Source organism: Polypterus senegalus, chromosome 3 (assembly GCF_016835505.1).
Source record: "Polypterus senegalus isolate Bchr_013 chromosome 3, ASM1683550v1, whole genome shotgun sequence".
Classification (NCBI taxonomy): domain Eukaryota; kingdom Metazoa; phylum Chordata; class Cladistia; order Polypteriformes; family Polypteridae; genus Polypterus; species Polypterus senegalus.
In genome coordinates, this window is record NC_053156.1 from 185,931,088 (window position 1) to 185,958,794 (window position 27,707).

At 37.0% G+C, this 27,707-nt stretch overlaps 1 protein-coding gene across 1 annotated transcript in view; it reads right to left on the minus strand.

The window, feature by feature from the left end:
• kcnk3a (potassium channel, subfamily K, member 3a) overlaps window positions 1-27,398 on the minus strand; it is a 264,492-nt gene extending 237,094 nt beyond the window's left edge. Inside the window, exon 1 of the mRNA XM_039748298.1 lies at window positions 26,004-27,398. Coding sequence (XP_039604232.1) covers window positions 26,004-26,286 — 283 coding nt within the window. The 5' untranslated portion in view covers window positions 26,287-27,398. The remainder of the gene's footprint in view (window positions 1-26,003) is intronic.
• Window positions 27,399-27,707: the final 309 nt, after the last annotated feature.

Sequence of the window (27,707 nt, forward strand, 5' to 3'; positions counted from 1 at the left end):
GATTTTGTCAGACATTAAATCAAATCCATTTTATTCTGAGTCAGATCTATTTTTAGAGTTTAAGGTCAATATGGCATTGTGAAATGTAACAATTTTAAATTAGCTTAGAAACAATAACCTTAATAACATTTCTGAGTACTGCTACATGTGCTGACCTGCAGCAATCTCTGTCAGATGCAATGGTCCCCCTTACTGTTGACGTTTTCCATGGTCCTTACAAATGCTGGTAATAGGAAATCAATTACTTGTTTTAGGCTTTCATCCACAAGATGTAGTACATAGCTATTAGTAAATGTATCCTTATACACATTTATAAATAGTCTCCTTTAATAGTTTTTGCACCTGTTACCAGGAAGGGATCAACCACACTAATTCCTTTAATAACTTTAAACACCTTTATCATGTCACTTTTTAATCTCCATTTGCTTGGGTGCAGAAGGAAACCGAGAAATTGAAACCTATAAATAAATGTATGTAGTATGGACAAATACATATTCTTTTCAAAATAAGATTGGTGCACGTTTTATGTCTGTTCAGGTTCTGTGCCTTATGCTGCCAACACAGGCCATCTGGGTCCTCATGTATAAACAGTGCATATCCACAAAAATGTTGCATATGCCTGTTTCCACGCTCACATTGCAATCTATAAAAACTAAACTTGGCATAAAGCCACTCACATTTTCACGTCAGCTCAATCTCTGGTGCACGCAAGTTCCCCACTCTGTTTTGCAAACTGGTGGCACCCAACGTCAAAGCAGTACCATTGTTCCAGTGTGGTTTCCCTTTCTTTTTTAGATCCATATCCCTGACACAGCTTTATGAAATACACTGAAATTAACCGCATATTGTTTATTAGTTTAATGCATCTGATTGTAATTAACCTGTAATAACCTGTAACAATATAATAGTCCACTGAATGGCCAAACTATTCCAAATACCATATCGGCTGTAGTGTTGTTACTCTCACTGCACCACTCAGAGTATTTATCCCACTGTATCTGAGTGTGGAATCACAATTTTACAGCAGCCAATCAGAAAGAGAATTATCGGTATACAGCAGGGGTACTCAAAGTTTTTGAATGCCGGTCCACATTCAGCTCACCACCAACCATCGGGGTCCGCTATAGCCAGGTTTACCGTGTAGGTCTGTAGGAGGCTAGTAACAGATTTAACGCAAATGATAAAATTTTTACAGAAGACCAAAACATGCACAAAACATGGAAAACAATAAAAAAAAGCCACATGACTACTTGCAATTAACACACCAATTACAACAGTTGGTATGTAAATGATTGTCACTCAGTGTGAAGTGTGAAATTGTTGTTTCGATTTCATAATGGAAGCATAGTTCGGTGAGTAACCAGTCAGTGCAATTCTCATTGCATTCCTGAGGTTCTGGTCGGTAATTACACTTCGATGTTTTGTCTTGATAGTGTTCATAGTGGAGAACGCACACTCACAAGAATATGTTGAACCAAACATAGTGAGCACGGAAATCACCAGTTTCTTTGCAGCAGGATACTGAGAATCTGGAACAAACTTTGACCAAAACAATTGGTATGCCGACTTCGTTCAATTTTGCTTTCAAAACATGAGAAGCTTGCAAATCAGCTGCTTCCATTTGCAACAGTGACGGGTTTGAGTTCGGAAAAATTGAGGCAGCCACAGATGTCCATTCACCTTCAGGCTGGACAATGAAAGGATCAGCAACAAACAAAACACAGGCTTTAGTTTTCTGAAATCCTTAACACATTCATCAAACTCGACCTTCAAATGATGTAGAAATGTGGAAATCAACTGAAAACATGTCTGTTGATCAGCTGTGATGCAGCTCTTCAGGTTAGGGAAATGCAGCATCTTGCCACCTTCCAAGTCATTGATGAAAATGCTCAGTTTTGTTTCAAAGGCACAACATTTTTCTTGCAATTCGACAAAGGTTTTGTCTGCACCCTGAAGTGACAAATTCGGTGTATTTATATGTCCCATAATATCAACAAAAAATGCCAGCAGTGCGACTTTGTCACGGTCTTGAATAAATGTTAAAAATTCTGCAGCTTTCTTTGTATTCAAGGACTGCAGGAAGTCAGCAACATCTTCACGGAGATTCCAGAACCTTTCCAACAAACGGCCCTTGCTTAACCATCTGACGTCATTGTGAAGCAGCAAATCTCCAAATTCTGCAGACATCTCTTCAAGAAAAGAACGAAACAGACGATGCTGCAGAGACGAATTACATCGTAAAAAATTCACTAATGTCACAAGAGTAGACATAACTTCCGCCAGTTCGTCACAAAGTTTTGAACAGATGGCCGACTGATGAATTATGCAGTGATAAGCAACAAGGTTGGGCTGAAGTGCCTTCATACGAGTGACAAGTCCTCTATCTTTACCAGTCTTTGCTGGTGCCCCGTCTGTTGTAAGGGAAACCATTTTTGTTTCATCCAATCCAGCTGCGTGCATAAACTGCGATAATGCTGAAAACACGTCCTCACCGCGGGTCTGTTTTGCTAGCGGAAGTAATGTCAGAAACTCTTCAATAAAATTATGGCCATCAAAAAATCTTGTGAACACACTGAGCTGAGACATGTCAGTTTTATCAGTGGATTCATCGCACGCGAGAGCAAACAAATTAGCCTGTTTAAGATCTGATATTAACTGACCACCGACATTGTCAGAAAGGTCATCTGCACGACGACTAGCAGTACTATCTGATAATTATATCTGCTGAATCAGTTCAACACACTTTTTGTCGCTAAACAGAACCGAAGAAGCAGACATTATGCATTCTTTAACAACCTCTGCATCAGTAAATGCTTTCTTATGTCTGCTAAGAACCCAAACAATGCGTAGCGAAGCTTCTGTAACATTTGATTGTGTGGTGGTCGCTTTCGTCATCAGCGATGAACTCGCTACCAACGACGAGTTAAGGGCGTTGATCTCATGCAAACGGAGCTCTGACTTTGGTGGATAATTCGCTTTGTAGTAGTCTACTCGCCGTGTTTCGTCTTTCCAGTAGCAGCTCAGACAAAAAGTGAACAAACCAACTGAAAAATGTATAGACCAAACGGCTTGTAAAAAAGACCAAAAAAATGCTAGCAGACCAAACAGCTTTCAAAAATGCCAGATTTCAGTTATTTGGCATAAAAAATGCGAGTTGGCAACCCTGCTACAGAGTAAATAATAAAAAACAATAATATTGGTGCTTTTATATTCGGACTTTTGACTTACGCTGAGACAGTTGTGGTCCGGATTGTGGACCGCGGTCCACTGTTTGAGTACCCCTTGTATACAGCATCAAGCACACGCTGCCTCACCCATGTGCACAGTCTATTTGATCTGCTCCAATAAGGCAAATGCTTCAGAGCCTTTCCTGTAGGGACCTCGCGGTTCAGAAACAGTTTCATCCCCAGAACAATAAACGCACTCAATCAGTCCATCAAGTGCTCCTTGTAGAATTGTTTGTACTTATAAGTACAATTACCTCACTGTAAGCTTGCAATACAGTTATAATATTGCACAACCTGAGCCACTTTATAAAGCATGTATTTACATATGATGACAATATAATTTTTAAGATGAAATGCATCAAAGTATGTTTATTACATTATACAGATAATTAATAATTAAATTAATAATTAAACATGTGAAGACATGGTGACATTGCGCTAGCAAAGAGCTGGCACCCCCATTCAGGGATTGTTCCTGAATAGCGCTGTATGCTTGCTGGGGCTGGCGTGACACTGGATAGAAAGATGGATAGAATAATTAAACATGTACTACAAAGATATTTCAATGTTCCTTAAAAGTTTTGAAGCATCTGCATTCTAAGGTTACAGATGGATTGGCATTTACTACAGAGCTGATTGTGTGGTGATTGGTTACTTGGAGAAAGAAAAGGAAGGACAGGAATTGGGGGTTAGTATGTTTGAAAGAGACAGTACTGCTGCAATAAATTATTTCACTGAAGTTTGCACACGGTGCAGCAAGCATCTTGTGGAAGGCAGGAATAATCTCTGGACAGGGTACCAGTTCATCACTATCACTGCACCACCGTGTTCCCATGTTTAATACATGCTTTAATCCCTATCATCATGAAAATTATATCAAGTATACATCTCAGTATTTAAATTATTCATAGAGCTGTAATATCATGAATATAATGGATTCTGTGTGCTGTCGGAGGAAGAGAAAGCCCGTTTAAAAAACACATAGCGATTTACACACATAGAGAACTTAGAAGAACACATAGAATACAAGAGAATTTAACGTGCTACTTTAGTTACAATGGTATTTGAGAAACTAGTAAATGAAACGATTTTAAGATGAAGTTTATGACGTTCTGCTTTAATGACAAAATAACCTACGTGATTAAAGTGGAAATTTTGAGATTAAGTTGATATTTCAAGCTTTTTTTCCCACTGTGTGCCTATTTTTTTTCTTTTCTCTGTACCCTAATAAGCTTCCATATGATATTCAGATGGTGGGCTACGATTTGCCTTTCATGGCGATTTTGATATCTGACAACTACTTTTTTATTTTAGGCACTGTGTGACTTTGTGAACTTGGATTTACGAGTTTTTCTGACACTCTATGTCACTCGGTCAACTTCTTTTTGTTGTTTATTCCACTGTTTAAACGAACAAATAGTATGTTTTTTCGTGCCTCCACTTGGTATTCACTAAAATTCTTCTATTTTCCCCTGTGCATTTGCCATTGTCTTTTCACAGAACGCTGAATTTAAGGGCTATTTATATTGATTTGCATATTCAAAGAGGCTTAATTCTGGGAGGAGACAGGGTGGGGCGGCAGGAGCGTACACGTATGTTACTTTTCACACTGACTTTTGGGATTTATGGATCGGAAGAATGTGGAAGTTGGCATAAGCACAAATTTATGCATCTGGATTTTTTTGAGCATACACACATGTCCACTTTTGTCCATATGCCATGTTTTAGTGTGAATTCCACGCAAGGCATTATGTATGAGGCCCCTGTTGTTTAGCCCCTTAACAAAGTTTTAAAATTATTCACATTTAGTCAGAACACCATTCTTACATTTCTCTTGAGTGTTGCCATTTTGTGGATTATGTTGCTACTGTGCATCCATTGGTGGCTAAGGGGCATGTTAACAGAGGTCATGACCTTGACTTCATTAGGTTTAAGGTTGTCACACACGTGCAATTGGGAGGCAGTCAAAAAGCCCAAAGGTGAGTGAAACATCGTGAGATAAAGGGTTATCACGTGGTACTTACCTGAACCTCTTCTCTCAACAGGAAAACAGAAGATAAATAATCGCGGCCATTTCTGGGGTTCAAAATGACCGCAACAACATCACTTCCGGTCACTCCATTTGGCATCAGTTCCGGTCAACTCCATGGACATCACTTCCAGTTCCTCAATAATGATACTGTTTCCGGTTCCTGATTACATCATCATTTCCTGCTAACCACTTCCCATTACTGTCAACCATTTTGTATAAAAACGCCATTTTTTCACAACACATTTGTCAGTTGTTACACGTTTTTCCAATACTTTTGATCACTTTACAACCTTTTGTCCACAGGACAATATACGGGGACGGTCGCCAAATCTTTATATTTTGTGGAGTTCTTTTTTATTCCGGAATACTTTCCACAGGGTTTAAAGGCCAGATTGATCAGAAGTGTTTTTTCTGAGTTTGATAGATCAACTTTGAAATACTGTATTAAAATCTTTTGATTGTTTCCTGTTTTTTGACTAGCTTTTGGGTTTAGGTTTGTTTTCTGGTGAAAGAGTGGTTTGACCTTTGATCATCTCATGGCTCTCGATCATCTCTCTTGTCTTTGATATAGTTTAACATTTAGATGGGATATGAAAGATGCTGGAGCCAACAACTAAAGCTGTAGCTGATCTCTCCTCAGTGAAAACACAACCAAAGAGGACTAACATTGTTCCAGGTGTAATGCGTAAATGGTACTCTGAAAACTTTAATTGCTATCACCACTGACCCAGGTGAAGACAATCATATTTAGTTTGATATAGCGAGAATAAGGTGGCACAGTGATTCAGTGCAGTATTGTGCATATTGGCAGTCCATCTGCCTCACAACATGAGTTTGCGTCATGGGTCCTCCCTGTGAGGAGTTTGCAGGTTCTCACGGTGTATGTCTGGGTTTCATTTGAGTGCTATAGTTTCCTCTGTCACAAGAATAGTCCAAAGACATTGAAAAAGGTTTGGGGCAGTCATCCGTCTATTGTGCCCTCCCTGCAACTAGGTAATTCGTATTGAGTTCTTAAAGGTTGTAAATATGGTGGCTTTAAAGGCTGTGACATGAAGTGATGTCATTGGGACAGGAACCAGAAGTAACATCATCCATGGCCCCGGAACCAGAAGTGACATCATCCATGGGACCATAACCGTTCAGGATTTCCCATGAATGGTCTGCAAAGGACTGAGAGAGAAAGTCAGTGCAGCTCACCACCCCCTGGTCTGACATGTGTGATAATAATTACACCAAGGCATCACAAAGGTTTGGGGCAGCCACCCGTATATTGTTTTCCTGGCTGCAAAAGTTTGAGTTTTAAATGCACGATGTGCATAGAACAGAGTCCAAAACAAAACTGATTCTCATTGACAAAAATGGAGGCTTTAAAGGCCCATACAGGACGTGATGTTAGCAAAAGGGCCGAATCAAAAGTGATGTCTTCTGGACTGGATGTGACTTTAGTAAAGGGCCCGGCACCAGAACTGTTGTCTGGTTTGGAAGTGATGTTAGCAAAGGGGTCGGCACCGGAACCTTGCAGGATTTCCCGGAAAAGGTCTGTAGGGAACTGAGAAAGACAGTCAGCGCACTCCACCCATGGTCGGATGTTTTATTACCATTACTCTAACCCCTTTAGCTGCTTCCTACTCGCACGTGTGTGACACATGGAACTGCTATTATTCAGGCCCTTTAGCTGCCTCCCACTTGCACATGTATGACACCTCCCACAGTCTAAATACGTACAGGTTAGGTAGATTGGCCATAGCATGTGTGTGTTTGTGTATTTACCCAGCAATGGACCCTTGACCTCTCCAGGGATTGTTCATTCCATGTGCCCTGTGCTTGCTAGGATAGGCTTCAGCTTCCCTGTCACCCTGCTCAGGATAACATGGATTTGGAAGAAAGGATGGATAGTGAAAATAAGGGAAAGAGAAATCAAATGATAGAGATGACCAGCTTACTTCAGCGTATTGGCTGCCTTTCAAAGGGAGCTAGGTACAACTTTGGAATGATCAGTGAGATGTCTGAATTTTCATTGTTCCCCTTACAAACAGTTTAGTGATGGTAAATCAGGTCTTTACAACCCTTTCCTTGCTTTCAGTTGTCTTCCTAATAAACAACATACAGGGCACATGAGAACCAGGAGCGTCAACCAGGAATACAACATGGAGGCAGAATGGGACTTAAATTGTGCCATTAGTGCAAAAACAAACCACAAGGAGGGGTATGCAAGATGCATAACTCAAAGTGCAAATTAGCAAAGGTAAAATTACAAAACCAGTTAGGCCTAACTTAACAAGTATGACAATCTGTCTCTCACTTGGGATGTCTCACCTGATTGCCCACCATAACAACACAATAGGCTCTTCCTTTACCTCTCATTCCTCTCTATAAATGCAGACTTCCCAATCTTCAGCCAGTTCAGCATTTTGCTCACTCTCCTCTCAGTTTGGCCTTATTGAAGAGAAGGTCTTAAACTCTACTCTGTCGTCATCTCCAGTAAAGCACCACAAACTGATTTGGAGTCATGGATGACCTTTTCATTGTTACATGGATAATAGGCTAGTTCGCTCTGCAGGAATGCTTGTACCCTAGAGCCTTCTTTGTCAATCTTTACTCAAAGCTTACTTTATGTGCTAAAACATAGTTTTAGTTGCCTGAATTTTCTTTCTTTTGTGCAACATATTTTATGCAAATAGTGAACTAGACTGAATATTTTTCTCAAGCACTTATTCACACTGTCCAACATAACTTAGAAACCTTATTTTTAAAAGCACCAAACGAGTAATTAACACAATGACAAATTCCTCCACACCATTCATGTGGCTAAGTATACCATTGCTTATGTTTCACATGATTGACTTTAGAGATTTTGTGGAAACAGATCATCAACCTCATTTTGTTTCCCAGTGTTAATGGAACAGTAGTAAAACCGTTTACACTGCCCCACTTATACAAGGAGCCAATTGTTTTCTAAACTCATGGTGTGTTATTTCGTCCTATTGATGAAATGGTGCCATGTTCAGAGTAGGTTGTCACTATGTGTGCATTGTAGTATTGTAGTATTCATTGGCTCCTCATGACCCAAAAACGGATAAGCAGGTAGGAAAATAGACTGAAGGATTAATGCATCATATAAGTCTTTTACACATATCTAATATTTAAAAAATGTGTTTATTCCTACAGAGCTATATTGCATATTTATTGATTTGTTTCATGAAATAAAATAAATAAGGCATATGAAAAGTATAGGTATTAAAATCAAAATATTAGTGAAGAAATTACTTAGAGACTGACTGAGTTAGCCAGTTAATCAGTAGAATAGTGATTGCTTCAGTTGATTAACTGATTTATTCAGGATTTCAGAACATGAATTTATATTATGTTTTAATTTAGTTATACAAATTCAATTAAACATTACTACACTTGTTTTGTTTTCTGTACGTTACACAGGTTTCATTTCAGATTATTACTATAAATAATTTCCCAAAGGCATTTTGCTTGTTCATTTTACTAAAATGATTATAAGTATTCTTTTTAGGAAATGCACATTACTGATAGCTTAATAAAACACTTAATTCAGAAGTTTTCTGATAATTCATTTGATACCCTAGATTCATAAATTCATTCATTATAAGACTTAATCTAGTTTGGATCATCAGGAGCTACACAAGGCAGGAGAAAGCCCAGAATGGAGTAGCAATTCATCACCTGATACACTCACAGTCTTACAGGGACCATTTGTAGCCACCGATGTCTTTGAAATATGGAAAGAAGACTATGTGAAGAAAAGTTCGAAACAGATATGGGAAGAGTGGGCAAATCCTATATACTCAGTGGCCATCATTTGTATGTATATTTCACACTTTCAGACCCCAATAACTTCCATAAGGCTACTGTTTGTTTGGTTTGTTTGTTCGACCTATTCTTTTATATAACTGTCCTGTACTATAAAGAATTTGACATATATATTTGGATAGTTTATTTGGTATTGCAAGTTTTCTTTAGCTGGAGATTCATTAATGTGTCTGGTTTTTTTCTTAATAAGAAACAAGTCATAATAAAAAGAAAAAAATAGCATTTTGTAATTAGTTACAAATGATTATTAACTTTATTTTGTGATCTCTAATGATATTGCGGGCGGCACAGTGGCGCAGTGGTAGCGCTGCTGCCTCGCAGTTAGGAGACCCGGGTTCGCTTCCCGGGTCCTCCCTGCGTGGAGTTTGCATGTTCTCCCCGTGTCTGCGTGGGTTTCCTCCGGGCGCTCCGGTTTCCTCCCACAGTCCAAAGACTAGGTGGATTGGTGATTCTACATTGGCGCTGGGTGTGTTTGTGTGTGTCCTGCGGTGGGTTGGCACCCTGCCCAGGATTGGTTCCTGTGTTGGCTGGGATTGGCTCCAGCAGACCCCCGTGACCCTGTGTTCGGATTCAGCGGGTTAGAAAATGGATGGATGGATGGATAATGATATTGCTAATAAACAAGCCTAGTTTTATGGTATTGATTTTAGCCATGCTAACCATATGCCAAGGTCACTAAGAATCCATTTATTTACTTTTGCATCATGATTTCCTTGACAAATTGTAGTTTGCTCTGTTATTCATGATACATGACTAGGATTTTTATATGCTATGATTACACCTGGGCATTTCAGGTTCTGTTTAACATATTGTATTTCATGTTTGCAAATACGTTATTTAATTTGGCTGTGTTCAAGTAAGCAATAAATGCACGGTTAACTTGGCAAAGTGCTCATTTGTCAAGGGCTGCTAAAAATACCTCATGAGAGTTAAACAGACATAACCTTCAGAAAAGGGCATAAAAAATAAAGTACAATAACATTTTTGTCTTTGTTTTACAAACATAAATAAAGAGCTTTTGCACTGATACAAAAGATCAAAATGTGCCCACAATTAACTTTATATTAATGTCAGCTTTACACTTGTGGTTTATTAAGATTTTGAATAAAATATTTATTTAAACAGAGCGTTTCCCATGCTGTTAATATGAGTAGTCAATTATTTTATAAGCTCTTATATTAAAATTGCTGTGTCATGCATTTTACATATTTTATTCATGATAAAAATAACCAGTAGATTAGGATTACAATTCATTATTGATTATTCATTTTATTATTCAATATTTAGACTATTATTTTCATTCGCAGCAAAACAAAAACAAATAATGTGCAATGTTAATAAGGTATAATTGTCAAAATGAACTAAATGATTTCTTCCTTTGATTTTGACCTTGTCATGCTGGAAAGACTTGGTTTTCGCCGGCAATATTAGAACTGTGTCACTAAGAGCAATGTGCTGAATACTAGGATAACCCTGGACAGACTGGTAAGAGGATGGGGACAAATAGGGGACAATTTAAAATCCTCTCCCATAATACTTTGAATAACAATCACAAAAGTATTTTATGGAACAGGTGTGCCAAGGCTTGCAACTTGACCCAGACCTAACAGGGTATTTGCTGATAGCTGCTCAACACATTTAGCCTGTCAAGGCACAGCCTGAAGACATGCAACTACTGTAGCATACTAACTGTGACAAAGAAATGTAAACTGAGCCAAACATTCTCTCTCATGAATATAGTACATAATACTTATTTGTACATTTGGGTTTCTATAAATGTAGCCTTGATATTCTCAAGCAACATTGTACAGTACTTTGTTAATTTTTATTTTTTTGCGCCACATAATAATAATAATAATAATAATAATAATAATAATAATTAGGGATGCTCCAATCATTTGTTAAGGCCGATGCCAATCACGATTTTATGTTACTTGATCAGCCAATTCCAACACTGACAATTTTTTTTTCTTTATCCCTTTAAAAGGCTTCTTACACTAAGCTCCTGCATAACCTAGCACATTGAAGCCTTATGCCCTATATTAAACTGTATTTTTACAATTAAACTACAGAACACAGACATTAACTGTTCATTTTTTATTAACAAAATGAAATTCTGAAGGGTTGTTGTTCAGTGACCATAAATAATACTAAAATAAATAAAATTGCCTTAAAATACATACAAAGAAATTATACACAAAAAAATGTACCCATAATACATATGGCATACAAGAAAATGTACCTAACATTTCATTTACAGATTTGTATACTATTTCAAATCTTCATTGTATATTGTATTTTGTATGTTTTACTCTTCCACTAGCTGCTCTTGACTGAAAAACAGATCCCTGATCCTAGTTAGTCAAACAGTGGGACAGGCACCTTTCCGTTTGTGTGCATGCACCAGCACACTACTCGTACTGTAACATATATCCTATATATACTATATATATATATTTGTTCTTTATTTCATCTTACATTGTACAATTTCTTGTATTCGGAATTTGTTAGTTTTCGCATACCCTTTGGGTCAGAACTTGATGTCAGTTGTTCAGCAGGTGGTACAAACCATATCAGATCCAGAACAGATTTTCAGCACTCTGCAGTGTGCATGTGGATCCTGAGAACAACTAACTGCTCATAATTGGCAAGTTCATAGTGCGGAATGTTAGAATTTCAAACTATTTTAAACAATAAATAAATTTAAATGCCTCCCAGGGACGAAGATTTCTCACATAGAGGCCCAATTGGATTTTATCTCTGACGAGGAAGTATCCACCTTTTTTCTGCATGTCTGCACTAATGATATTCATTTACGGCAATCTGTGGTATTAAAGGGAAACTTAAATTCTCTATGCACTAAAACTAAAACAAAATGTCTGAATTTAATTCTATCTGGCCCCTTATCAGGATTATATAGAAGAGATGTGATTTATAGCAGATGATGTTCCTTTCACTACTGGCTAGAAACCTGGTGTGCAAATAAAAGTATAGCCTGGGATGATTTTTCGGAAAGGCCTAGATTTTTCAAAAGAGATGGACTTCATCCTAACTGGAGGGGATCTTTTATATTATCTCAAAATATGGCAGCAAAACTGCCTGTCTGACTGATAGTGACTGAGCACTATCCAGAACGCAGTCATGTGATCTTAAATCATAGGCTGTTGTTTTTCCCACCTGTTACTTTCATGGAGCTGTATTGTGTTGTTAGACTTAAGCCACAGCGTTTGACACCATTGTCCATTCTATTTTACTGCACATGCTAGAAAATGATATTGGGTTTACAGGCACTCTCCTTGCCTTATTTAGTTCTTATTTATCAAATTGATTCCAGTACATACAGAAAAATGCTGACAGTAGTCCACCATTATTCACAGAATTGAGATATGGTGTACCGCAAGGATTGGTACTGGGACCTTTACTGTTTTCACTTTACATGCTTCCACTGGGATCTATCATTTGAAAACATAATGTTAATTTTCACTCATATGCAGATAACACCCAGTTATACCTTTCTTTTAGACCAAATTAAGTTTCTCTGATGTAGTCTTTAATTAGTTGCATTAGTGAATTAAAGGAGTGAATGGATGAGAACTACTTGTCTTTGAACACAGGTAGAGCAGAGATGTTAATTATTGGAGGGAATGAAGCTGATCGCAACAATATTGTGTTGTCATTTAACTAAGTTAGAATCACCATTAATTTTGCTAAATCAGCCTGCAATCTAGGAGTTATTTTTGACTCTAGCATGTCATTTAAAGCGTAGATTACAAAGTTGTCTAAATCATGTTTCTTCCATTTTGAAAATGTTCAGAAATTAAGGCATTTTCTAAATAAGCGGGCTTCTGAGAAATGAATGGATACATTTATTTGTAGTAGGATTGACTACTGCAATGCGGTGTTCACTGGATGTTCAAACTATTCTTTATACAGCTTCCAGTTAATTCAAATGCTGCTGTAAGAATTATTATAAGAATAAGCAGCCAACTATTTTGCCTTAAATGTCAACAGAAGTTTAAATAATTTTTTTTTTTTTTAATTTGCATATTTAACAAATTTGAACTACAATTAGTTACGGCTCATCCATCAACTAGCAATAGCACATTAATCAATAATGTTTCTTCCTCACTTGAACGGGAATCTGCTTTCTATTAACCTATTGAGATACCACAGGTCTATTTGGACTCGGTTTTTAACTACATGTTACTGTAAAGTACCATTAAAAAGCTTATATACTGTATAATGTAGTCTGCTACATGTGATTGAATATATTTATTTCTGTTATTTTCTATACTCTATACAGTTATTTTCTATACAGTTTTGAAGAATCCTTAGTTTTGTCAAATATTTTCACACACTTTTTCCTTTCTCCCTCTTGTCTTTTATCTAGCATTGCTCAAATGCAGGACTTCGGCATGATTGTAAGCCAAATTTGCAGCTGAGTTTTCTGAGTTGGTATGAATTTCAGCTTTATCATTCATCGTTTCAAGTACAGCATGAGAGTGGTTGTGATGCCCGATTTTATCTTGTGATTGGGCTTTTGAAGGATCAGAAGAATTTCTGTCATGTCAAAATTTTCACTTGGCTGTTTTGTTATGGGACCAGTCTCATGAGCCAGTTTTCTGATGATGCTATAAAATTTAATTGTGTATCAATTGGTGTATTCTGTATATTGAGTAATGCCATTGTCATACTCATTTTCACATTTTTGATTTCAAAAATCTAAACATCATACAGCAACACACATGCAACTAAATCGCCAATGAAAATCTTTACTAGATGAGCCCAAAATAAACACACACAATAGTAAACTTCATAGGCTACATACCTCTAATTCTCAGACCCTATTGTGCCATGCCTCAACCCTGCACTTGTCCATTTACTCCCTTTTCTTTTCTTTTTACTTTTAGAGCACAATAAGGAATGCAGCTCTTTGTCTGTTAATATTTTGAGAAACCCATGGCCATCACATTTTTTGTGGGTAAAACTGTCCATTTGGGCGATGTACACATATAATCTAATATCCCATTCGGAATCCCTTGCTGAAGATTAATTGGACCAAACATTTTTGTACAGTTGGAACACATAAACAACTGGTGACTTTAACGTGAAGTGTGAGAAATTGCTTGCTCAAAATTTCTAAAATTCGTAGTGTATGCCTGGCATACCAATGGGCAGGTTAAGGCTTTGTCGCATTATACAGTTTTTCCAATGATGTTCAACCACAGCCTTAATTTATATTATCATAGTGAGTTGGAGGAAATCAGTGGCATGCTGCCTGGAAACTGGTCACATATTTTACCATGCCTACCAGCTTACTCCATCTAGTTTGTGACTCAATTGTTTGAGAGATGACAACTAAATATTGCTTATTCAGAAATGCAATGCATATAATGCAGTGATGAAAGATAAGGAACATGGCAGCTTTGAACCTCACAAAGAGAAAAGAAGCTTGTCAGTCTGATGTTTCTTGTTTTGTGTACGGTGACAGAATGAAAAGAAGGAAAAGGGCAGATATTGCAGAGATGAACTCACTCTGCCTGTTAAACCTTTGCATAGCATGGGCTCCATCAGGCAGCATACAATTGGCTGTCAGAAAAAGGGCTGAGCATGACCAAACTGGAAGATCAGCCTGTGATCAGTAAATGTGGTATAGCCCATGATTTTCAGTTGTATAAATTGACTTGTTCCAGCAATAGGATCAGTATCTTTTGCTGGCATGTTAACTGGTTCCTTCAGTTTGGTCTTTCAGGAGTGTGGATTAGTGTGTTAATGTGCCATATGGAGAAGCCCCAGCTCCAGGGCTATTTTCTGCACTATGTCTCATACTGTTGGGTATATTTACATTGGAAGGCTGACTTACACAAACACCCACACATTACCAATTTAAAACTGCCAATGAACTGAACATGCACATCTTTAGTATTTTGGAGTGGGTTAAACCCAGAGTTTAAAATTTAAAACCCAGAGTACCAGGACAAAAAGCCATAGACACTCGGGGAAATTGTGCAGACTTCACAGAGTAAACTAGTGCAATAAGCAAAGGAATCATGATATTGCAGCAGTGGGCACTGTTGCCTTAAAGTTTAGGAAGACAAAATTAGATTACTGGCCATGTGTGTGCTTTTCTCTAACATGCCACAAATGTACCAAATAAAATAATCTGCACCTTTAATGAACTGTTAATGTCCTTGTGTTTCTGCTTTTTCCCTTATCCATTTCTTTAGGCATCATGCATATATATTTTGTAACAACACTAAAAGAGATGCTTCACTTCCTTGCTCATAAGTGAGACAGACATATATTATTGCTCAGATGTTAATTAACTTTCTGTCCCTAAAGAATTACATAGGGTGAGACAAATTCAGCCATTTCAAGATAACCACCAATTTTATTATTGTTGAAATGTAAGTGTAGAGGATACACTGCTTTTCTTATGAATGTCAATAAATAAATATGAGTGCTAATCCATATATTACATTATAGATTCAGGACTTTCTTTTAAACATTCATAAAGAGTTAGAGCGGAAAAATACTTTTTCAAAGGGCATTCATACACAGGGGCTCCCCGAGTGCTGTTTCCTTTAACATTTACAATATCCACGCCAGTGACCAGAGGCAAAGCAATGATTATTTTTTCATTATTGAATATTCTGATAACATTATAATGATAGGAGACCTATTTGAGGATGATGAATACCATTACCTTAATAAAGCAGAATGTCAAAAAGAATAAAAAGAGAAGTGAAGCAAAATGACACCTTTTATTGGCTAACTGAACAGATTACAATATGCAAGCTTTTGAGGCAGCTGAGGCCTCTTCTTCTACAATACTACAATAGATCTTAGAGAGATTTTGGCAGGTTTGTTAGGACCCCTTAGCTGTGAGAATTTTATTTTCACACTTTGCTTCAGAGGGTTAGACTCCAGTGTAGGTTACCTCATTTTTAAAAACCATTCTAGCATTTCTTGGTTTGATTTATCTCTTAATTTCACCTTTAATGTATTTTTGATTTCACCTGGAGTACTCTGTTCTGTTTAGATGATGAAAAAAATTACACATAGGGAACACTGAGTATGGTAAACGTTATTTGAGACTTTAATCATTACCTCACATATGCCATAGACAAAAAGCTGATTAAGTTATTGGAACATCATCAGCCTCATTGCAGAAGTTGAGTGAGTTTGTGAGGTTTGAAGAAGAGTTTGTTATGTGCTCAAATATTAAGACTCTGTATTTGTTAGAATTTAACTGAAACTGTCCCATTTTACAGAGCACTTGATGTTGAATTTCATTTAAACTCTGATTTATTTGGTATTTATATGTATTACATTTAATGGCAACTATCTTTTGTAGATATAGATATATTTATGACATATTTTTGCAGTGTTCCCTTGTTTAATTTTCTCAATACATCTTATAAACAGGTCTTTTTAGACATATGAATGTAAGGGCTTTCAAAGTTTTACTTACTTGCCCAAAATGAGGCCACAAAAATCTTAGCCAAACATAATGAGTAAGATGCATCAAATTGTTTACTTTAGTAGTAAAGTGAAAAGGTTTATCTGTTTAGCATTCTTCTGCATAACTAGATTTGCACAGTCCATTAACTTTGTATTACTTGATATTACTTTCACACCTATCAACCACCACATATTCAAATGATAAATTATGCATAAATGTAAGTTCCAAAGCAACCTATTACATTGAAAACAAAATTGGAATATTATAGCATTTTCAGGTAATTTCATTTGCAGGGGAAATAAAAAAAGCATTATGTAATGTAATGAATTCATCCTCTTATTAACAGTAAACAGGTTTTTCATTTCAAACACATCCAAATATAACATTTTATATTAAATATCATTATGCTATATAATACAACAAAACACAATGCACAAAATGGAGCATGCTTGTTTATTTTAACTTGAAAGCTTGTACTACTAATTAAGCTTAAATAACGTGAACAATTAAAATGTATATTTTGTTTGAAGTCCTTGAACAGGAAGCTGGCTCTATGCACAGGAATTAAGTACCATACATTTTGTTACAAAACAATATGTTTTATTTTATTTTTTGTTTATTTTGCATATGGCCATTGCTTTTCATAATTTTATACATTCTGTTATACTAATTTTAATAGCATATTAATTTTGCTATTTTTATTTTAGAACAGTTGCTTTAATTTATTTGGCAAGGTACTGTTGCTTATATACTAAAAAATAAATGCTAAAAAAACAAATATATAAAAACTATAAACTCACTTTAAGCTTTATGTCTATCCCTGATGGAGGGTAAAGAGCATCTTTCATTTAATTTTTTTTTTGTGTAAATAAACTTTTTCTCCTTTTTGCAGAGACATACTGACTCACTCCAATAATAATACTCTGATGATATGATTTTATTATGGTATAATTTTTAGCATGATAACTGCTCAAAAAATTAAAGGAACACTACGAAAACAAATCAGGGGCCTCATGTATAAACGGTGCGTACGCACAGAAATGTTGCGTAAGAACTTTTCCAAGTTCAAATCGCGATGTATAAAACCTACACTTGGCGTAAATCCACGCACTTTTCCACGGTACCTCATACCTTGTTGTACGCAAGTTCTCCGCTCGGTTTTGCAGACTGGTGGCACCCAGCATCAAAGCAGTGCTACTGTTCCTGTGTGGTTACACCTTATTTTCCTGACGCGACTTTATAAATACACCAAAACTAACCGCATATTGTTTATTAGTGTAATGCATCTGATTGTAATTAACTTGTAATAATAAAATGGTAGAGGGAACAGCCATAGTATTTCAAATACCATAACTGCTTTAGCGTTGTTACTCTCACTTCTTCTTCTTCTTCTTTCAGCTCCTCTTGTTAGGAGTTGCCACAGCGGATCATCTTTTTCCATATTCCTCTCACTGCACGACTCAGAGTATTTATATCACTGTATCTGAGTGTGAATCACAGCAGCAGCTGATCGGAAAGGGAATTATCGGTATACAGCTTCAAGGACACGCTGTCTCAGCCACTGTAAAATGTTTTAAAGCCTTTCCTGTACGGACCTCGCGGTTCAGAAACAGAAACGATATCATTTATAAGGTGAAATTCAGCAAAATATGTTTATTAAATTATACAGATAAAACTTTAACTTCATTTAAATAATCTATATTCTTCACTGGGAGTGTCGTTAAGGATGGAATAATTAAACATGTACTACAAAGATATTTCAATGTTCTTTAAACGTTTTGAAGAATCGGCGCTAAGCTTACAGATGGCTTAACTTCTATTACAGAGCTGATTGTATGGTGATCGGTTACTTGGGGAAAGAAAAGCACTGACTGCAGTGACGGCTACGCCAATACATATTGAATATAAAACAGAAAGAGAAAATAACAACACAGCTAAAAACACAGCGACAAATTTCGGCAAAAGTTAAATGCTTGTGTCATGAGCAAGTGGCGCCTATCCAGTGTCTGCAACGGACATAGCCATCCACTGTGCATAAGCTACCTTACTGACGGGCGAAGGAGCCACCGATTCTTCCCCTGCCCAGTGCCACCACAAGCCTAGAGCCGCCCCTGATTGTACTGCTGCAATAAATTATTTCATCGAAGTAAAACACATGTTTAATAACGTGCTTTAACTCCTATCATCATGAAAATGATATCACGTATACATCTCAGTAATTTAGTTTTTCAGAGAACTGTAATATTACGAACGTAATGGACTCTGTGTCCAGTTGGAGGAAGAGAGCCGGTTTAAAAAGCAAGTAGTGATTCACACACATAGAGCACATAGAAGATCAAATACAAAACAAAGCATTTAACGTGCTACTTTAATTACGATGTGATTTGAGAAACTGGTTAATTAAACGATTTTAAGATGAAGTTTATGATGTTCTACTTTAATGACAAAATAAACTACGTGATTAAAGTGGAAATGTCGAGATTGAAGTTGACATTTCGTGCTTTTTCCTCACTGTGTGCCTTTTTTCTCTGTACCCTAATAAGCTTTCATATGACACTCAGACAGTGGGCTTACAACTCGGCTTTTCACAGCGACTTTGATATGTGACTTCTTTTTTATTTCCGCACTGTGCGATTTGTGAATGTGAGCTTTCAAGTTTCTCCAACACGCTATGTCACTCGATCAACTTCCTTTTGTTGATCATACCACGGTTTATTTGAACAAATAGGATGTTTTTCATTTGCCTCCACTTGGTATTCGCTGAAATTCCTATATTTTCCCCTGTGCTTTTCCCATTGTCTTTTCTCAGAAGGCTGCGCTTAAGGGCGATTTATATTGATTTGCATATTCAAATAGGCGTAATTCTGGGAGGATTTGGGGCGTTACATAATGCGCGTGCACGAGCGTTAGTTTTCACGCTGATCGGGATTTATGTAGCGGAAGAACGTAGAAGTTGGAGTACGCACAGATTCCTGCATCTGGATTTTTCTGTGCGTAAACACATTTCGGCTTTTGTGCTTACGCCATGTTATAGTGCGAGTTCTACGTATGGCGTTATACATGAGGCCCCAGATCTCTGTAAGAAAAAAATCATGCTGGATATCCATACTGGTATGGACTGGGTAATGTATTAGGAACTAAAGGATGCCGCATTGTTTGATGTAAATGAAAATTAATAAACTTACAGAGGGCTGAATTCAAAGACACCCCAAAAATCAAAATGAAAAAATGATATGGCAGACTACAAATTTCATTGCAGCAACTCAAAATCCTACTCAGTAGTTTGTATGGTCCCCACATGCTTGTATGCATGCCTGACAACATCAGGGCATGCTCCTAATCAGATGACGGATGGTGTCCTGAGGGATCTCTTCCCAGATCTGGACTGGGGCATCACTGAGCTACTGGACAGTCTAAGGTGCAACCTGGCAGCGTCAGATGGACCGAAACATAATGTCCCAGATGTGTTCTATTGGATTTAGTTCAGGCAAGCACAGGACCAGTCAATGGTATCAATTATCCCTAATCCTCCAGGAACTGCCTACGTACTCTCACCACATGAGGCCAGGCATTGTCGTGCACCAGGAGGAACCCAGGACCCACTGCACCAGCATAGTGTCGGACAATGGGTCCAAGGAATACCTAATGGCAGTCGATGTGCCATTGTCTAGCCTGTAGAGGTCTGTGTGTCCCTCCATGGATATGCCTCCTCAGACCATCACTGACCCACCACCAAACCAGTCATGCTGAACAATGTTACAGTCAAGCATAACGTTCCCCACAGCTTTTCCATGCCCTTTCATGTCTGTCACAGGGTGAACCTGCTGTAATTTCTGAAAAGCACCTGCTGATGGGTTCTATGGCCCTGGCCAGCTTTCCTAGAGTAACTGTCTGTCTCCTGGAATCTCCTCCATGCCCTTGAGACTGTGCTGGGAGACACAGCAAACCGTCTGGCAATGGTACATATTGATGAGCCATCCTGGAGAAGTTGAACTACCTGTGCAACCTCTGTAGAGTCCAGGTATCGCCTCATGCTACCAGTAGTGACACTGACTGTAACAAAATGCAAAACTAGTGAAAAATGTACATGACCTTTACCTGCTAAACCATTCCTGTTTTGGGGGTCATTTCAATGTTGCCCCTCTAGTGCACCTGTTGTTAATTTTATTAACACCAAAGCAGTTGAAACTGATTAACAACCCCCTCTGCTACTTAACTGACCAGATCAATATCCCAGAAGTTTCATTGACTTTCTGTACTCTTCTATACTCTGATTAAAAAGTGTTCCTTTCATTTTATGAGCAGTATATTTTAGAAAATAAAAACCCTATTAGTTATTACCATGCTGGATACCTTTACTAAAGCATAGTATATTTTGTATGAGCTGCTTCTAATGTTGTTTGTATTGCACAGTGTTTGTCCTTTGTTATTAGATTATAACTATGTCAGCCATTTTAACCAACTCTTACTAGATGTTTTTCTTTCTTTTTCGTTTTTTAATGTTCTGTAGTGGCATTTTATACCATTGCCATTTTGTCAGGTTATTTCTCCAGCTTTAAGAACAGAACGTCAGAGAATATAGGAAACATTACCATCAACATCAGATTCAACATTAGTTTATTGATTATTCTATCAATGGGAAGTGTACAATATCATTTGAATTTAAAGGAACTGCATTGATCTTTTTATGCCTGAGATCCTTCAGCAAGAACAGATATTCCTTGGATACTTAAGCAGACACAGACAGTATAAAGTTGTTTTTGATTCTGACTACTTATTACATCTAGCTCAACATATATAATTTTGGATATCTTACCCCTAGAAAGCTCAATACTGTTCAGAAAACTAAAAAATGTAAACTTTACACTAATTCAATATTTTTAATTACCAATGCTGATACTTACATGGACATAATATTAGTAACTTTGCTAGACATTAGTCCAATTAAATATTACCTGCCTTATAAATAGCATGTACATATATAATCAGCTTATTGTATGGATGGCTAAGTGAATCATTTTCTAAATTAGTAAGAGAACAATGTCAGGAGAGAGAATTGTGTTGGCACAAATACTTCATAATTTTGTATGTGTCTTTTTAATATTTTTACATCATTTTTGAAGTAAAGGCTGTTAATGATAACTTTACTATCTTAAAAAAATTACAGAAAAAATTTAAATTTCCATTAGTTGACTGTCACAGGCTAAGAACTGTAAAAGTAGCTAGCAGTAGTGATTCTAACCATACTCACTCTTAATTTGAAATATTCACTCAAAAAGAAATAGTCCTGCCCACTTCAGATCTATAAAAAATCTCTAGGAAACCTAAATACTTAATGACAAATTAAAATCCAGTAGCCTTCACATCTGTTAAACTGTGAAATGGTTTGTTTTTTACAAACATATGCAGGTCAAACACTTACATACAGATGTTAAATGGAGTTTTATACTAAAAGAATAAAATAGAACCTTTGTGTCCTAATCTGTCAGAGTAGGTATCTTTACCATTTCTCCAATAATACTGTAACTGCACTGATATCTTCCTTTGGCTAAGGCATTGGGCCTTTAGCAGTAACAGTGTCAGCTCTGATCTTGCCTCTGACCTGCCCAATGGAACAGAACAAGTTGCTGAGTGTGCCTTTTCTCCAGAATTCGAAAATGTGTATGAAAAAAAGTTGTAATATATCTTGGATAACTGTTTCTGTCCAAAATGCAATAATACTAATTTTGAATGCATTACTTTCAACTAGGAGATGATAATTTTAATTCACCTCTTGACTGAATGCTCGGTGTGCTCCAACAGGTAGCTGACAAGTGTAAGGATTACTGTCAGAGTGACTATCACTAAATATCCTGTAACTATTGTGAAATCACTTAGCAGCTTCATTGTCTGCTACATCCCATTCTAAACGAAAAGTAACAGAAACAAAGTGGAAGATTAAGTCTATGTGCCAAAATGTCAAAACAAAGAGGGACCAAGACTACAATCATGACATCCTGACACTGAAATTCTCCTCAATCTTGTGAACCAATTTCTTTCAAGCATACTGTACATAACAGATGTTCCTGTTAATCATTCTGTCTGTGAAAGAACTGTAACCTATAGAATATAAATGTAAATATGTAAATTATTTTTGTTGGAGTGAAAAGGATGCAGAATGTATGCCATTCTTCCACTAAGCATACTAAGTTTAAAACGGCTCACACATGCAGTAACAGCCATTGCTTTTCTGGCAGGGAATGTGATATATAGATAAGTTATACAAAAAATGTGAAGAAGTTTCATATGTATTCTTAATGTAATAAAAACGAGTTAAGTATTCAAATACATAAAATCCATGATAGTCTGATTGAAAATGAAGATAGTTATAAACTATGAAGGATCTTTAGCAGTTGTTACACTATGTATTTTGTAAAGTTTTAATTTACCATGATAGCAGACCATCTATAACCCTAAGCCATTTATATAATAATAAAATAAATTTAATATTATAATACAGTTTAAAAATTATTTATATGATTAGGTTCTTAAGTAAATGGTTATATAAACTACAATAAGGTAGAACTAACCTGAAAACTAGTCTACACCTTCCTCATTCTACTACTGCTTAGTTTAACAATTGTCAGAGGTGGCTGGGGTGGTGACCCGGCCGGGACGCCCAGGAGGACCGGAGGAGGGCTTGCCCCTTCCCCAGACCATCTGGGGGCGACCGCCCTGGTTCCTTTGGGGGCCGGAGGCGCCACCATGCCTTTGGAACCCTGGATCTCAGCACTTCCGCCACACCAACAAGTGCTGGAGGGAAGAAGAGCAGGGACACCCGGAGTGCTTCCGGGGATGCAGCCAGCACTTCCGCCACACAGGGGCGTGTCTGCGGCTGATTGCCGGAACCCACCTGGAGCACATCCGGGTGATAATAAAAGGGGCCGCCTCCCTTCATTCGGGGCGAGAGTCGGGAGCGGAGTGGACTGAGCTTGCTGGAGGAGGCAAGGAGGCGGCCTGAAGAGGAAAGTGAAGGCATTGTTGTGAGGCCAGGACTTTGGGGTTTGTGGTGCACTTTGTGACTTATTCTTGTAAATAAATGTGTTTTTGGGTGAAATGAACGTGTCCGCCTGTCTGTGTCTGGGTCAGCCTCCACACAATATAATAATAATAATAATAATAATAATAATAATAATAATAAATAATCCTTTACATTTATACAGTGCTTTTCTCACTACTCAAACCTCTTTTCATTGTAAGTTCAGAGTCACTCCATCTACCACCAATTTGTAGCATCCAGTTAGATGATGTGATGCCTGCCATTTTTGTGCTAGTACACTCACCACACATTATCTATTAGGTGGTGAAGTGGTGAGAGATAGAGAGCTTTGATTATTTCATTTTCGTAACCAGCAGCCAAACAATAACAAGATACAAAGCAAGCAAACAAATAACGAGACTAACATGATCCCATTTTCACCTCTGTCCAACTTACAATATCTGCCTCAATAAAATATGTGAAAGTCTGAGAAATATAGATCTACAGTGGACCATAAAAAATTTAGATGGTTTTCTGGACATTATAGTGAAAATGGTGACCCTCTGGGTCTGTTTGAGTCCACTGAGTTTGTTGATAATCTTTTCTTTTTTTGCGTAGCATGACATTAGTGTTTGGATACCAGTTAATAACAAAGAAACATTTAAAGGTTCAGGATCTTTAAAAGCAAGTCAGTTATAATGAAGGTTAAAGAAGTGTTTTGATTAGCATCAGTAATTGATTACTAATTAAGAAGAAGGCTGGAATGAAATCTTGCAGTCACTGCAGCTTTCCAGGATCTGAAATTGAAAATCATCATACATGGCTTTCTAAATGGCATATTTTCTTTAAAAGATAACTAAAACATTAGTCTTGTCAATTCTTATTTTCATACTATTTCTTGGAAACCAATGGAGGTGTCACCACTTTTAAACCTAAATCATTTTTACATATAGTATTTATTTGAAACTAATCAGCTGAAATACTTTGGTCATTCTAAAGAATAATACAACCTTTACTATAAAGAATTGAAGATATTTTTTCAGTAAATCATTCTATTTTTCTTTTTACTCCAAAACTAAGCTTGTCTTCAGTGTTGATAGTATAGAATAGATTTCACATTTAAAAATTTAAATATGTGACATACTTTTAAACAGTATCTGCATACACTTTCATACAGTTTAGTGATGTTAATGATGTATATGATTAACGTCAGTTACATGCTGTTGTTTCATTTTCAGCTTTTCACTAAATGCATAAGTATAATATATCTGCACTTTCCACTTTTTAAACTTTGTTACATTTCAAGATATGTGCTGAGAAAAGACAGAATGTATGGTATCAGGAAAGAAACTAACATAATATAAAGACTATTGATCTTCAATTTAACTTCTTTTTTACACTGTCAAATAGCACATCCATGTAGAACACTGTCAAGAACTGTTATATTTGTCTGCATTAAACTTAATGTGCTGTCAAGTACATTAATATTTACTTCTCTGGTCATTGTCAGCATCTGAAATTGACCTTTTCTTTCAATATTTTATTCATTTGACACTATATGCATTTATTTGCAGTTCATTAATATTGTTAAAATCAAACAAATTTATGACAGTGTTTTATATATGCTCCCACTAACAGATACATTATCTAAAAATGTCACATTAAAATGCCAGACAATTTTAAACTGCAGTAAGACAATGTCTACTTTAAATCCTGTAAACATGTTAATGGGCTAAACATATAAACGCGTTCCTTTTATATTTACTCTTGTAAGATACAATGTTATTGCTGAGCTGTTTAGTTTTTACTGAAATCATAACAAGGTAAAAGCTGTATTTTATGCTTATTTTTTAGGTCAATCCAGGAATGTAAATACTGTATGCAGGGATCACATCTTTCTCAGATGTTTTGTTTTTAACAAACGTTGTTATTACTTTATTGCCAGGGGTTAATCGTATTTTTGTAATAAATTAATTCTAATATTACATATTTCAGTATTAATCCTTATTAGGACTTTTTAGACATTGTACATTTTACATGTTGTGCGTAATGATTGTGTTCATTACACATGTGGAACTTCCCTGATTTTGGGGAACAGATTTGTGATGTCTTAAAGATTAGTTATATTTTTTAAAATAGGGGTTAATTCAGTACTTAGTAAAGTGGAACCTCCCAGTATGATAAGAATTGTTAGCATACAGGATATTTCAGTAAAATAAACCAGTGCATATGCTCTGGAGTTAAAGCATTAAGTGACCTCAGAATAAAAATTTTCTGATACAGACCTTTTGAAAATCATAATTATGTGAAAATATGTTTGAAAACTATGTATTCATACATGCATTTGATTTATTTTTACAATAAAGAGGGAAAAGATTAAGGCTATACTTCACAACGTATATAAAAAGTTATAACTCTTACCTATAGTTGTAATCACAGTGATGGCAAAATAGAAGGATCCAGCGAATTTCCACTGCACTCCGGCTTTGTGGGGTTTTAGTTGCAGAACCACACCTTCTAGATCGTCAAAGTTTTCTTTAGTAAGGTTGTATTTGGTCATTAGATCTGTTTTTCTGTCGTCCAAAATTTTTTTCTGCGAGGTTTCGTTCTCGGATTCCAGGGCATCGAATACTGCTGCTCCAACCAACAAATAAGTAAAGGTACAGATGATAAGAGCTAGGGTTCTCACGTTTTGCCTCTTCATGTTCTGAGTGATATTACTTGCACAAAATTTTGAAAAGATGATCTGGTGGACGGCGAACTTGGTTGGTTCATGGCGGTCCTTGCTTCTAGAAATCACGGCTCTAGTCACAGAGGTATCTGAGTGCCTTCTATTGAACTACAGATTTACGAGGAACTGTCCCTTCAGCACCACCTCCACCACACCAGCCCATCAGTCAGCGTGCACGCTTGCATACTTAATATTTTAATTCTAAAACGCTCATCTGTAACTGCGGTGTTGCAGTCTAAGAGTATACTTAGAAAACCATCACAGATGTCCTTCGTGCACATATTCAACATTAAAGTCGATCTATTCAACTATGTATTTTATGAAATAAAATATTGCTTAACTGTCCACTATAACCTAGACTTTCCCTATTACTTAACGTCAATCGAGAACAGCTAGTCATTGAAAAAACGTACACTTTAAAGAATGAAACATTAGCCAGATTACTAGAAGTGTCACAATGTTTAAGGCTGCATAAATCCTGTAAGCCTCAGTATTTTCATTACCTGCTTCGCTCCATTTACATACTCGGAGTTTAATTGTTTCCTCACTACCTGAAATGCAAAATAGTAGACTGCATCATCGAATACGTGGCAAGAATTAACCAATAATTGAGTAGTCCAGGGTGTTTCTGCACCTCGCGCCCGCTTGCTTGCCTTTTCAGTCGTCCTACCTAGGAAAACACTAACAGCGAACCCTGTCAATGACTGAAGACGAAATTCGAAGGCGGCTTTCTACATATATATAAAACGCATGTGTCTTGCACTCCACTCTTCTTCCACGAAACCCTCAACGGAAATGTAATAAAAGCCGACTGGTTCTTCGGCTTTCCGGATCGCCTTAATGTGCAACGTGCATAAACATTTTCTGTATGCCTTAGTGTCCTAACACCGCAGTTTACGTTAATGTCATAAATCTGCTGCCTCTGCTAGTCGTGACTCTTGCGTCCGATAAATAGTTAATACGCACACGCGAATTTCATGGTTTCAGTACTCTCTGCTTCTTAATGCAAGTATTCAGCTAAGCTGTCTGGTTATGTTTTAATCCCGCCAGAGGTCGAGGACCTTGCAGTTTCTCGATCTCTGAAATCAAAGAAACGATTCATTACTAATTATTACTCTGCAAAATGATACCAGCTTCTTTTCACCCCATTACGCAGCCTTAGTGGAGGTTCCACTCCAGTGAACAGATCCCGTTAACTGCTTGATCTGCAAGACAAGAAGGCGCCTAAAGAAGGATCGTCGCAGACCAGCATTATGTGAACTGCTTTGTATTTTAATATACAGTAGTTGCAGTACATGTATGGGGATATTTTTCCGTTTCCACCTGACTTGTAGCTATATTCACATTTAACGTAAAGTATCTGTATTGCATTGCCAGAGGGATACTGCAGTGAG